At 36.2% G+C, this 14,135-nt stretch overlaps 2 protein-coding genes across 2 annotated transcripts; one reads left to right on the forward strand and one right to left on the reverse strand.

The window, feature by feature from the left end:
• The first annotated feature begins 1,859 nt into the window (after positions 1 to 1,859).
• LOC142641346 (L-type lectin-domain containing receptor kinase S.4-like) lies at positions 1,860 to 4,351 on the forward strand. Its single transcript, XM_075815764.1, has one exon. It carries the CDS (start codon positions 1,933 to 1,935, stop codon positions 4,195 to 4,197), a length of 2,265 nt encoding a protein of 754 aa, XP_075671879.1. The 5' UTR covers positions 1,860 to 1,932; the 3' UTR covers positions 4,198 to 4,351.
• Positions 4,352 to 9,170: 4,819 nt separating this feature from the next.
• LOC142638021 (uncharacterized) lies at positions 9,171 to 12,739 on the reverse strand. Its single transcript, XM_075812008.1, has 5 exons — positions 12,601 to 12,739; positions 10,573 to 12,407; positions 9,953 to 10,154; positions 9,661 to 9,854; positions 9,171 to 9,583 (listed from the first exon to the last, which is right to left on the reverse strand). Exons 2-5 carry the CDS (start codon positions 12,365 to 12,367, stop codon positions 9,528 to 9,530), a joined length of 2,247 nt encoding a protein of 748 aa, XP_075668123.1. The 5' UTR covers positions 12,368 to 12,407; positions 12,601 to 12,739; the 3' UTR covers positions 9,171 to 9,527.
• Between the last annotated feature and the right edge of the window lie 1,396 nt (positions 12,740 to 14,135).

Consider the following 14,135-nt stretch of genomic DNA (forward strand, 5'->3'; position numbering starts at 1 on the left):
TAATTGGGATCGTATAGAAAGAATTATCTACTTCTGTACTAGACTATATCAAATTTTCAGAAGGGCCAAAAATTTTGCAGCGTAAATGTAACTTATTTTGTGGCTTTTTTTTTAATTTTTTTTTTTTATGAAACTCTAAGTTACATGGAAAATTCAGCTTTCACAAACTTAAGCTTCAAATAAAATGATAAATCTTTAATTATTTTGTAAACAATGATAAATTGCTAAATATTTTTGTCAAAGATAATATTTAGCCATTTTGGCCATGTTTTGCACACACGTAGAAATACACCTAAAAAATTATTTAAAATCAAGTTTTTAGCGTGTTTGAGTGACATATATTTGCACACATGGTGTGAAATAAACACCAGCCTTTCATAGCCATAAATAAATAATCATGCCATTGCAGACAAGAGGACAAATACACAGCGGATAGAGCTGCGCCCCACAAATAAAGGCAACAAAAATGTGGGCAAGCAGGAGTGCAGGACTATTAAAATTCAGTAAAACGCGTTGCTTCTTTCTTTTGCTGGATTTGTTTGGTTGGTTTTTTGTTTTTTATTTTTTTAGGATGATTTTGGCTGGATGATAATATTGAGCATGAGACCTATTATGTTGTATATTAATACTAAACCATTTCGAACTAATTAATAAGAATTTTATTCTTCCAAGAATTGGATCACATTTTTCTGATACATTACTCATTTACTATTATACATTTTTTAATAGTAGCTGTATAGATTTATGTGATGTCAAATTGTCAATTGACTTCTTTGAAAATTTTCCACCAAGAAGTCATTCTTTGTGTTCAGATCTTTTATTTTAATTTTTCTAGATATATGAAGCTTTAAAAAAAAAAAAATTGTTATGCAATAGTGCTTGACTTCTTGGTGCTTATGATTAGCCGAGTTAAACAGCTTTTATGTTAGTTATATACTTGGTTCAATAAAAAAAGTCATGATTTGGCATGTTTGTCAGGCAAGAACCCAATCTAAGGTTTGTTTTCACACTATTGTACTAAACAGGTCAGATTTGAAAATAAAGTTCAACTCAGCTTAGTAGAGTCACGAACATCATTAGAAAATGGTTAGATCATAACACACATTGATTTTTTTTTTTTTGTTACTTTTATAATCTTTTACTTACTTACCTGAATTTTAGTTTTTTTTTTTTTTCTAAACAAATTTTAGTTGTGACCACAAATTATTGCACAATTTTTGCCACAACTTGACATATAGTGACTTATGACTTATGAGTGGTGAAGAGATAAAGCCACATGAGCAAATCACCTTTCCTTCACCACTTACAACTCACCACATGTTAAGTTGTGGTCCTAATGGTACTCCCAATGAACGTCTGTAATAAACAAAAGTGTTAAGGTCTGTGATGATTAATGTGGAAGGAAATCTCGTTGGCTGCGTTGTTAAAGCGTTGTTAAATGGTCCCATCATCCTAGGTTTAAATGGCTAGTTTTAATTAGTTTTTATCTAAACTTACCACACATCACTTTTTTTATCTAATGATAACAACTACTTAATACCTCAACAATCCTGAATAGTTGACCATGTTCAGAGAAACAGAAATCCTAAGTTGAGTACATGGTTTACTTCCATCTCTATCAGATTATACGGTATTTTAAAACTCAATCTTGAATTTATGTTACCGGTCTTTAGTTTTAGGTGCACCTCAATAATTAGAAAACTGGGTAAATAGACCAGAGCTTGGTAAAAATCGCCAACAGAAAAAGATGACAAAATGGTAAACTTTGGTCCAGTACTCTAAACTCTAAAGCAAAACATAGCAGAATCATTTTAAGTGTTTATAAAACAAGTTTGTCATAGCTCAGTTTCAAACTCGGTGGGTGGGGCTTAAAGTTAAAATGGCCTGCTTAACCACATTCTGAAAATTCCATGCGAAAGTGAGACCATATATATGACCAGATCTCCTTTTCACAACCCAACATACCTAAGTCTCTCTTTTTCTTTCGTTCTTCAGCTAACCAAAGAAAGAACAAAATGTGACCAAGCAAAAAATTTCAAACATTTTCACATCTTACGCTCACCCACTGCTCATTCCTTAACACCTAGACGCCCTCTAGTTCACACAGCCTCACTTCTGTTCACAGCCATGGCAGGAAGACTCAATCTTTTCTTCTGGGCTTTCCTTGTTCTTCTCTCGAACCCAGCAAAATCTCAGTTTGATGAGCTATTCTTCAGTGGGTTCAAAGGTATAGGTGTAGCCAGCAACTTGAGCTTAAATGGTGTTGCACAGATTCAAGGCAATGGTATACTTCAGCTAACAAACGAAACTCAGAGACAACTAGGCCATGCCTTTTACTCAAATCCAATCCAATTCAAGAACTCCACGGATGGCAAAGCTTTTTCCTTTTCAACTGCCTTTGCTTTCGCTATGGTCCCTGAGTATGCTAAGCTTGGTGGCCATGGCCTGGCTTTCACAATCTCTCCCACCAAAGAGATTCCCGGGGCTCTACCAAGTCAGTATCTTGGTCTTGTCAACAGCACCGATAATGGCAACATCACCAACCACATATTTGCGGTCGAGTTTGATACTGTCCAAGACTTCGAGTTCGCGGACATCAATGACAACCATGTTGGCATCGATATCAATAGCTTAGTATCAAACAAATCAGCCACTGCAGCTTATTTTGATGGTGCTAATAGTTCAAGTCAAGTTCTTGATTTGAAGAGTGGTCAAGTAATTCAGGCTTGGATAAAATATGATTCACAGAGTAATCAATTAGATGTGAGGCTTTCACCTTCATCTATTAAACCAAGGTCTACACTTTTGTCTGTTCAAGTGGACCTTTCACTAGTTCTTCAAGAATCTATGTATGTTGGTTTTTCTTCTTCAACTGGTTTGCTCTCTAGCTCTCACTATATCATGGGGTGGAGCTTTAAGATGAATGGAGATGCCAAATCTTTGTATTTGGATCAACTCCCTTCACCACCATCAGGGTCTAACGTGAACAATCACACAGGCCTAATTGTTGGTGTTTCTGTTTCAGCTACTTTGGTTATAATTTTGGTGATTGGTTCGGCTTTTTACCTCATAAGGAAAATCAAGAACGCTGATGTGATTGAGGCCTGGGAGCTTGATATTGGTCCACACAGATTTACTTACAAGGAGCTTAAGAAAGCAACAAGGGGTTTTAGAGACAGAGAGCTAATTGGGTTTGGTGGGTTTGGTCGAGTCTATAAAGGGACACTGCCAAATTCGAACACCCAAGTTGCAGTTAAGCGAATTTCGCATGAATCAAAGCAGGGTTTGCAAGAATTTATATCTGAGATTGCTACTATTGGTCGGCTTCGACATAGAAATTTGGTTCAATTATTAGGATGGTGTCGGCGAAGGGCGGATTTGTTACTTGTTTATGACTTTATGCCTAATGGAAGCTTGGACAAGTACATCTTTGATCAGCCTAAAGCAATTCTGAGTTGGGAGCAGAGGTTTAATATCGTCAAAGGTGTGGCTGCAGGGCTTTTGTATTTACATGAAGAGTGGGAACAAACTGTGATTCACAGGGACATCAAGGCAGGGAATGTTTTATTAGATTCTGATCTAAATGCAAGGCTTAGTGACTTTGGTCTTGCTAAACTATACGAGCGTGGCACCAATCCAAGCACTACAAGAGTTGTGGGCACATTGGGTTATCTAGCCCCCGAGCTCACACGCACAGGCAAGCCTACAGAAAGCACAGATGTGTTTGCATTTGGTGCTTTGGTCCTAGAAGCAGTATGTGGTAGAAGACCCATTGAGCCTAAAGCATTGCCTGAGGAGCTAATGTTGGTGGACTGGGTGTGGGAGAAGTGGAGACTAGGAGCAATTCTTGAAGTTGTGGATTCAAGGTTAGGGGGTGAGTTTGATGAGCTCGAGGCTGTTGTGTTACTCAAACTAGGCTTGATGTGTTCAAACAATGCACCCAAGGCACGCCCACCAATGAGGCAAGTAGTGAGGTACTTAGATGGAGAGGTACCACTGCCTGAGACTGTGTTAGCACCAGATGCATATGATGGAAAAAAGGGTGGTGGTGTTGGTGGTAGTGAGTTTGAGGATTATGTAAATTCCTATATGACATCATCGAATTATGAGAAGGTGACCACTTGGTCCTCTGTTGGAGATGATAGGGATCCTGATATTGAAGCTGGTTCAGCCTCACCTTTACATGATACTAGGTAGCCATGAAATATTTTTTGGGTTTTTTTTTTTTTGGATTTCAATTCTAATGTATGATTATGTTAGTTATGTTAGTAAATTTGTTTTGATGTACATAGACTAATATCATCATTTTCTTTTCTTCAGGTTGTAAATATACTATTAGAATTTGTTTAAATTTTTTTTATATAGAATTTATTCATCAACCTAGCCCAAAAGAGAGAGAGAGAGAGAGAGAGAGAATTTATTCATCATCTCAAAAGAATCCTGAGCTAATGATGAAGTTACTTTGTGGAAATTCCTGACTACTTCCAATAATGCAAGCTTTATTAAACCACCAACCAAGGCAAAGTGAAAACCATATCCTGAATATGCTTGGTGAAAACACAACGAGTGGGGGATCCAAAAACAGAAAACACAACGAGCGGTGAAAACACAACGAATGAATACCTCGGCAAACTTGAAAAACAAAAACAGCAACTAGTGGGGGCTTCAAAATGTAAAACAAATTATGGAGCAAAATTTAATTTTATTGGCATAAAAAAAATTGAGGGTGTTCCAAATTTTTTTTAAGTGTAAACAAATAAAAAATTTTAAATTACTTTATATATAAAAAATTCAAGTCAAAGTGGTTCTGGCCTCCTGGAACCACCCTAACCTTAAGGTAGCGCAGCCCCTGACAGCAACGAGAGTTGTTAGTTAAGTCGTTAAGGTTTAGAATTTAGATGCCAACCGTCCAACAACCATACTAGACCTTCTTCAGTATAAAAATATATTTGGATGATTTTATTTTAGAGAGAGAGAGAGAGGGAAGAGATATCCTAATCTTGAGTCTCTACAAAGTACAAACTTCGTTCCTGCTTCAATTAAATTATATAGATGTCTTGCTAAACTGTTATAATCATCATTACAATTTTGCAATTAAGATTGTTATGAATTATGAAGTATGCAAAGAGAGTGGATATGATATAAGCATATAGTATTTTATGTATGAGTATATGCAACACCATATCTCATTGGTCCTCATTGGTTTGGTCGGCACGTCTCAGGTCTCCAACAGTGTCTTTCCTAGGTAGCAAGTATATTCCATTTTTTACTCAAGTACCCATATTCGAATTGGGATATCTCTGCATGTGTGTTTGGGCTTTGATTATTATTAATTTTTTAAGTGTCAAATACATTTGTGATACGCCCTTAATATGGCCCCGATTTAGTCATAACACAAACCCCCAATAGTGAGAGTTAGCACAAACTTGTGAAGATCTTTATTTATGTTTTTTATATATTAGTTTTAATATTAAACATTTCTGTAATTATCTTTTTTTACTTTATTTTTTGGATCTTGATTTGTATTCTAAACATCATTTAATAGTCATGGATTCACCTTATTATCTATTAATCTTAATCAAAATTCTCAGCCCTTTTTAGCTAAGATCAAGTACATTAATTAATGCACATATCCCCCTTATCGTATTCTAATATTTTTGAATTTGCCATATTATTGTATCCCATATTGTACCATACCAGAAAACATACGCTTACCGTACCAGAAAACATACGCTCTTCTTAGCTTCCAGGATTTGATCCCCATTACCTAGTAAAAAAAAATACTATCCTTTCTAGTCAGATATAGCCTTAAAAGAAAGGACTTTCGGATAGCACCTCCCCATGAAGGGGTTGCTTTCATAAAGGGTCTCTACCATGAAACCTGTTGGCTTTTGATTTTTGGCAACTGAGAACTAGAATCTTCAATCAACAGGACTAATATTTAACCCTATTTATTAGTCTTCATGATCAATCTGTGTTTTACACTTTCAGTAGTGGAAGTAAGATAGCAAGCACATCAATTGCTTTCATATGACATCAATTGTGACGCAGCAGCGGCAAACACCTCCATCCTTGGTGGGTTCCTCCACTCATCTATCTTTTTAACGTCCATAAATTGTAAGCAACATCTAATATATCTTTAAAAATGTACTAAAGGAAATTACATATATATATATATATATATATATATATATATATATATATATAACAAGATTTCAAATATTGCTCCGGACCGGACAACTGCCACTACTGCGTTCATATAGTCATATAGACAAAGTCGAAATTGCCTTTTAGCTTTGTCTTTTAGTTATTTATTCACTTCTTTAGGTCCCAAGGAAAAATCCTTGAGGAGCAAAAGGTATATTGTGAAATCTTCTATTTTGGTGAACATATGTTGTGGTATATGAAATGAACTCATGATATAAATTTCCTTAAAAGATCATCCATGACAATTAGTATTTAGAAAAATGATAGTGTAACAAAAATTTTCACCAATGTTTACATTAAACTGTTAAGACAATCGGTAATTTAATATGATATCCGAATAAAAAATTTTGAGTTTAATCTTTATTTCTTTCACTCTACTTCTTATTTAAATTCTTACATGTTAAAATTTACCTATTAAAAAGTAATTTGAACTTAGACATAAAAAAGAGTGTTAGAATTACATGGTTTAATGATTACTACATCATCGTATCTAATATCTTAAACTTTTTAAACAATACATCATTTAAGAAAACTTACTATTAATATAATTTTTCTAAACATCAATCACAATGACACGACACCTCAACCATAGTGAAAAATAATTTGGTAAAATGCAACAATTGTGTGTAGACTTTTTGTCAATATTTACTTGACAGCCGACACTTGCAAGTTGCAACAACATGAAAGAGTGTGTAATGATTACAAACAAAGTTATCTCTTGAGGGCATTCTATAGAAACAATAAGAAGTCTCTTTTGCTATCCTATGTCCCAAACAAGTGAGTAGCTTTCTTTTTTACTTTTCCTTTTCATTTTCTTCCTTCTTTTCAAAATGTTTTATTCTGTCTGCCCCATGTTTTCCAAACCAATGAAATTATACATTGTGAGATCGTAGAGTATGCATGAACTAAAGCTTTAACACGTCAAACTCATTGGCAGTATTGGTTCAGTGGTCCAGCTTAAGTTTGTCCAAACATAGAGAATCCAATAACTGTAGTCAGCACCTTTGTGGAAAATAGACAAAAGGTAGAGCATCTTCATCAGTTCTTCTGGCATAACCATTGAGAACAAATGCGACCAAACTGTGCACCAGCATATTCAAACATAAGTGACCATGTGCAGCCAGGAGATTTTTACCATGTGGAATTCAAATAACATGTTTGCAGAGCATGAGCTTTAACATGCAAGAGAAGTGTCCAATCCCACCTCATAAAGGTACAAAACTACAAAGGAAGTTGAACTAGAAGCAAATTCTTGACTGTCTTGAATCTCATTGTTTTTTTTCAGTCATTTTTTGTGACAGAATTCCCAAGTTCTCTATTTGATAGAAACAGCATATCTATGTACTGTGTAATAGATGACGATAAGTAAATCTCTCCCTCACAGTTTAATAAGCTAGGTTCAATGTTGTCTCATAAGGATGCCTGTCCTAAGAAAAAAAATGATTTGGTTGCTATTTTTTCCCAGATCAATGACAGCTTTCAGATCCATTGATGAACTGGCGGGCATTATCAAATTGTATCTGCAACTCTTGGAAACTCATAACGGCCTTTATCGAATGAACTTCTTGGTTTTTTAATAACAAACAAATAAAGAAATTTGAATTCATCCAAACATGTTTTCACTATAGAGTTTGACACACCTTTGCCATAATGGCATCCTACTATTTGCAACTCTCTAATTTTGGCATTGACAATCGAAAAAAAACCTTGATCTTAGAAGCTAATCAATTAAATATAACACTATTAGCTTGACATTCAAACTTCAGATCTTCAACTCTCCATAGACTTCATATCCTGATTCTTAAGTCACAGTGTGATTTGCTGCTTCAATTATCCCATTCCTGGCCTATAATTGTGTTATATTTCTATATTGATAAAGCTTCCAGAGGACCAGATGGATCTAGAAGGAACCTCACAGTCTAAAAGTGAGTGTTTAAACATAAAAATCTTATAGTGTTGCATGTCTTTGAGAATGCTTCTACCTCAAGAATATCACGAAAGCAAAGTAAGCAGTAGATATTAGACCACTCAAGTCAGCAACAAGGAGTTCTAGAGAAAACCTACTAGGAATTTCTGCATTTTTTATTGAGCCAATAGAGGACCTCAACCAAATCTAGACATCAATACCAAAACCCAACAAATATAAACTTAGTTTGCAAGGCAATCATCAGCTCAGAGGTTGTACAATCAACATAAAAAAGATTTTAATAGTGAACGTTAGAAAAACAAAATCTTAATCATGCAAAAAATACAAATAAAAAGATTTTAAACTATATACATAGTCAACATAAAAAAGGTCGTACCTAGTGTACAAAACTCCCACTTTTGCAGGGTCAAGGAGAGGAGATTGGGAAGGCTGATTCTTGGGCTTGAACCCACAACTTGTCACTTTCGGTGGAAGGCACTTACCATCGCACCAAGGCACTTGTCAACATAATATGTACAAAACATGTTTCCTCAAACATTCTTTATTCCCCCTTTTTTTATTTGGTACATTTAATAGGTGACAAAAGTTCTCATAAATCGATGGAAGGCACTTACCATCGCACCAAGGCACTTGTCAACATAATATGTACAAAATATGTTTCCTCAAACATTCTTTATTCCCCCTTTTTTTATTTGGTACATTTAATAGGTGACAAAAGTTCTCATAAATCGTGAGAATGAATCATCTCGACACAGTTTGCTTGAGAAATGAAGAACAAAGATAATAATAATCAGGTGAAGTGATTTAAGTCAAGTAAGGAACTCTAATGGAAAAAGGGCAAACTGAAAAGCATGGCTTGAGGTTGTAAGAAATATTGAGGACCTATAATCGTTACAGCACAGGACAGAGATGACGGATAGGATTTCTTCAAACTTGACTTCATGTAGTAGGAATAGAAGGCTTAGTAAAGAATTCTACCATGATTAGCAGTAGTAAATTGAAAATTTTGCATTAAAATATAAATATGAATTACTCAGATGTCAAAAAAATATGATTCAAGCAAAAGAAAAATTAAGAAAATTACGTTCCTTCAAAAAGAATCTATATCTTCAGTGCACATGCAGCTTAGCACTGCTCATCTGAACGTCTTGAATGAATGAACTATTGAAGAGATGAGATTTACAAAAGCACCTTAAATTATACAACTGTTTATTCTAATTATTAGCTATTTTCCTATCTCTAACATGATAATTACCTATCTGTGATTGGAGGCATAACATTTACTAACATAATCTTCTAAGCTTAATCATCCAGCAGCAGGTAATAAGCCTGGACTCTCCACGTATAAATGGGAGTCAGTTGAATCCTGCTCTAATGGCACACTACAGTGTCTTCAACATTTTTCCTCACCCTCTTTCCCTCTATTTAGAATCTCATGGTCATCAAACCCTACAAATTGATCAAAATATACATATTAATTTCATAACTCTCTAATAACATTTTCACATCCAAGGAACTAAAATTACCTGAACCCAAGTCTTCAGCTGCATCATTTGAAGATCCTAAAAGCATTGAGTTAGCGGAAGGTGGATCAACTGACATCCAATTTATACTCCCATAATCATCCACACAGACGTCCTTCCCCATGATCCAGTCTTCAACAACATTAGTGCCCACAAATGAAATAGGATCCATCAAATCCTGTTCTTCGCTCTTAATCCTGTAAGAAAATAAGTTGAAAAAAGAATTAAGATTTCAACCCTCCCCCAATTTGCAAACCAACATTTACATATATATAGAAGGTCCATTGGTACTTACAATTGTCCCAGTCGCAAATTGTACTGAACAAAGACAAGGTCAGTAAGGCGTTGACGCTCTAGGTAGTTCCTTGTTTCATGTGTCTGTTCGTAAGACATATGATTTCGTCTACTTCCAATTGAACTGCAAGTTTGACTGAGAATGCGGATGGCCAAACGTGCCAGATTTGGACAGCTTCCTCCATAAGTTGACCACCAATCAGCTAAACAAATTATTAAAAAAAAAAATGAAAATTTGAACTTCATTGGGAAAAGCAACAACTAGAGAGAAAATAATGATGACAAGTGGGATTTTGCTTCTGAAATACATGCAAGATGTGCAGGGAATTATTTGACCAGTGCATGATTGGTACAAATTTCCACCTGTACTCTAGGGGCTTCTCTAAATTTTTAGTGCAATATGCTTAAAGTGATTTAATGATCTACAGGGAGGCTTCCCTACAAAGGTCATGGTCATGCACGCTATATATATATAACCAAGGTTTTCATTCTAACAAATCATGGTGGTAAACTCCTTTACACAATTAGTATTTTTAAAGAATGCAAGTAACTTAGAGAGACAAAGCCATAACATTGCATCTGAAGGGTAAAAAAAATTGAATCTAGTAAAATGGACCTCACCAGGAAGCAAGGTGTCTCTAGCTCTAATTGCCATCTTCCTCCCAAAATCTCCCATTGCATTCTTGTATGAGTTTACCTCTTTGATGATTTTATCTTGAACTTTTGTATCAAGAACCAATCTCTCTATGCAATCAAACATACCTGAGAGGATCTCATGGTGCATGTCCCCTTCAATACTATAAAAGAACTTTGGGTTAAGGAAGAAGCCTGCAGCATGAAGAGGAAGATGCCACTGTTGTTCCCACCTGTAATCTATAATATTCCAGTAGACCACATAATCCACCCTCTTAAGAAGTTCTTTCTTGATTGTTTCTTTTGCACGATATATTCCTGCATAAATATATCCCATGGCAGGCCTCTTCTCGCTACCAGCTATTCTCAAGAGCTGCAGGAGAGGATTTGTTAATTGGATTATCAGAATGCATGAGGACCAAAATGACTGACTAGTTACAATATCTAACATTCTCAGCCCCTCAGTTTTCTTTGAATATGGGCAGTCCATCCACTCCTGTGAAGTAACCATGGCCTGCAAATTGTGTTTGAGATTGACCATTCGTTTCAATGTTGTAAAGTTTGTAGCAGAGCGAGTGACTCCCGATTCTACAATATCATTGCCAAAAGTATGCCTTCTCAACATATTCAAAACCACACTATGATTGTAGACAAATTTGGTAACAGATCTAGCCTGTTCAATTACCACATTTATCCACTCAACATTCACAAAATCCTCAAGTATCAAATCTATGCAACGAGCTGCACAAGGACTCCAATACAGAGTAGGGAAAGTATCGGTCAACCGCTTGCCTGCAATAATATATTTCTCTTCCCCATTAGAAATTACTTGCAGCACATTTTCTACTCCAACTTCTTCCACCACTTGCCTAAACAACTCATACAAAGCATCCGATGAATTTATAATGTCAGATGCATCTATGGATTTCAGAAACACTGTTCCTTCAGGACAATATGCCAAAAAACATAAAAAAGTCCTATTTGTATCTGTGCACCACTGTTCTACCAAAATAGAACAACCAGTCGTCCCCCATGTTGCCTTGATCTTATCAATGTCATTCTTCACTTCTTCAACTGAATTCTTCAAAATCCAACCCCGAATATCATGATACGAGGGTGGCACAACCCCGTCCCTTGCTGTAGCGATTGCATCAATCATTGGCTTGAAATAAGCCGAGTTCACAGCATCCAGTGGCGCCCCAATATCATACAAAAACCGCCCTATTGCCATATTAACATGATTGTTCACCCTCTTTGAACCTAATGCAACGCTACTAGTACCACCTCCAGTAGCATCAACATTTGCAGCATTTGTGAAAGAACTCCTCACTCTCTCCTTCTTCCTTCTCTCCCCCCCACCAGTCCCTTCCAAACTCACTAACAAATTCGAATTGGGTTCAATTGCATCTGAAACTCCAGTCAGCTGGAGCCCAGTACTGGCATCACTCTGATTAACAATAGCATCCAACTCATGACTAACCGCGTTAACATTCAAAATCTCATCCTCAATTCTCTGCTTCCTCCTCTTCTTCACTACAGCCCCATCTAAACTCTGTTGCATTGAGACCCGAACATCGGGTGGAACTCTAAGACAAGCAGAGGCATTACCCTTTTGACCAGCTAGATGTTCCTTAATCCTATGAATCCCACCACCCCTGAACAACTTGTTACAATATATACATTTGAGCTGTGACCTGTCACCATTCTTAAACAATCTACAATGCTTCCATGCTGGGTCTTGTTTTTGTGGTGTTACAGGTACATGTTCCAAACCCGTTGCCATTTTAACCAACCAAACCAAACTACCTTATTTTTAACAACAACTGTGGAAAATGCTAAAAGTTACTAACATCATCGTCAAAAACAACAACAACAAAAAAAACTAAACCAAAATTAACATTCAAGTCATAACAAACTAAAAAGATTCCTCGTACCCAACAAATTAAAAATAAAAAAGCAAAATATATTGTACTTGAAATAAAAATAAAAACAAAAACTGGAGAGAGAGGGGCTTACTTGAAATGGGTTCTTTGAAATCGAGAGAGAGAGAGAGAGAGAGAGAGAGAACCGAGTTAGTGGTTGGGGGGAGGGTTTTATGAAAAGTGGGTGAATAACCGGATGGACCGGTTAGGGTAGAGGTTATCCGGTTGAGTCTACTTTTATTAATTAAATCGGTCTAACCGGGTGATCAGGTTAAAAAACGCGGTCAAAGGTTTAGATGGCCCGGTACAAAAAAACCGAGAATTTCGGTTACTTTGCTGGAGAGCCACACAGGTCCAGAGACCAACCCAGACCAGCCGGTCACCGGCGATTTGGGTCAACCGGTGATTGTTTGCAAACTCAGCGAAATTTTTTTTTTTTTTTTAAATCCTCTCAGTGCAAACTTGTTATTTTATGGGCTCTGTTTGGTTCTACGGAAAATGGAAAAAAATAAATAAATCAAGTTTTGATTCTTGTAATAGGGTTCAATTTCTTGGATCTGATTTAAAATTGAGTGTTAAAAAGGACAGTTGTGCTTTTATCTATCCTCTGTTCATATCATCTAATGCACGTTTTATATGAAAATATTAATTAAAATAATTGTGTACATTATATGCACAAAATAATAAATATTGTGTTTATTAATGTACATTGACAAATATGAAATAATATTACTATTTTTTTTTCTACTATGTTGGTTGGAAAAGTCAAACTTTTATATATAACTAGCATGTAGCTCATGTACCTTTCCAAAAATAAAAAAATAAAAGCATGTAATTTATGATCCATGCATGGATGTATGTAAAATTAAACAAAAAATTTATTATAAAAATATAAATAATTTATCAAATTATTTTTAAAAAGTAAGCTTAATTAGTCATGATGATGCCAAGAAAATCGGTAATTTTGGATCTTGGACTAGAAAGGATACTTTGGATCTTTACGCTGAAAAAGAAGAAAAGCGTATCAAAGGCGGCGGTTACCGTGCCAAAAGTCTCCGATGGCAAAGTTAGTTTTTCCTCTAAGTTATTTGAGTTCCAACTTTTTGGAGTCAAAGGCGAACATACCTTGGGTTTTGTACGAAACGACCTTTATATAGTGTTATCATAGGCGGTTACCAAAATTGGAACTTCTCCGGCTTCGAGGAGAGATAGAAATCAAACGTAACTTGCATAACCGTCTGGAAGTTATGCTCTTGTTTCACTTGACGGATACAGCGGTTACGCGTGGGATAAGGGATTATCATATCTCATTTGGAGATTTTCCTAAGTGTGACAACCTCGTCCTTGAGTTCCTCGAGTTGGGGCGTGCTTTGTTTCGCACGCGGGGGGGCGCCTCGTCCCAACGGGTGAATTTGCTCAAGACGAGGATGTCGACACTCTGGACGAGTGCATCACTCTCGATGGTGCGTACCTCGTCTTGAGCTCTTCTTCTGGACGAGGCAACATGTAGGTAAGTTTCGAGGGTGTTTATGGTAGTAGGTGGGCTATGGACGACCTTTATGGACGACTTGGAGATAGGCTATATTATTCCCCCTATCGGTTGCCCCCAGTTTCTAAGGTCGTCCAAAG

Source organism: Castanea sativa, chromosome 6 (assembly GCF_040712315.1).
Source record: "Castanea sativa cultivar Marrone di Chiusa Pesio chromosome 6, ASM4071231v1".
Taxonomy (NCBI): Eukaryota; Viridiplantae; Streptophyta; class Magnoliopsida; order Fagales; family Fagaceae; genus Castanea; species Castanea sativa.

Coding starts and splice junctions, on each gene's coding strand:
- LOC142641346 (XM_075815764.1), top strand. CDS start 1,933: ATGACCAGATCTCCTTTTCACAACCCAACATACCTAAGTCTCTCTTTT.
- LOC142638021 (XM_075812008.1), bottom strand. CDS start 12,367: ATGGCAACGGGTTTGGAACATGTACCTGTAACACCACAAAAACAAGAC. Junction 10,155..10,572: donor TAGAGACACCTTGCTTCCTG/GTGAGGTCCATT, acceptor TAATTTGTTTAG/CTGATTGGTGGTCAACTTAT. Junction 9,584..9,660: donor AGCTGAAGACTTGGGTTCAG/GTAATTTTAGTT, acceptor ATCAATTTGTAG/GGTTTGATGACCATGAGATT.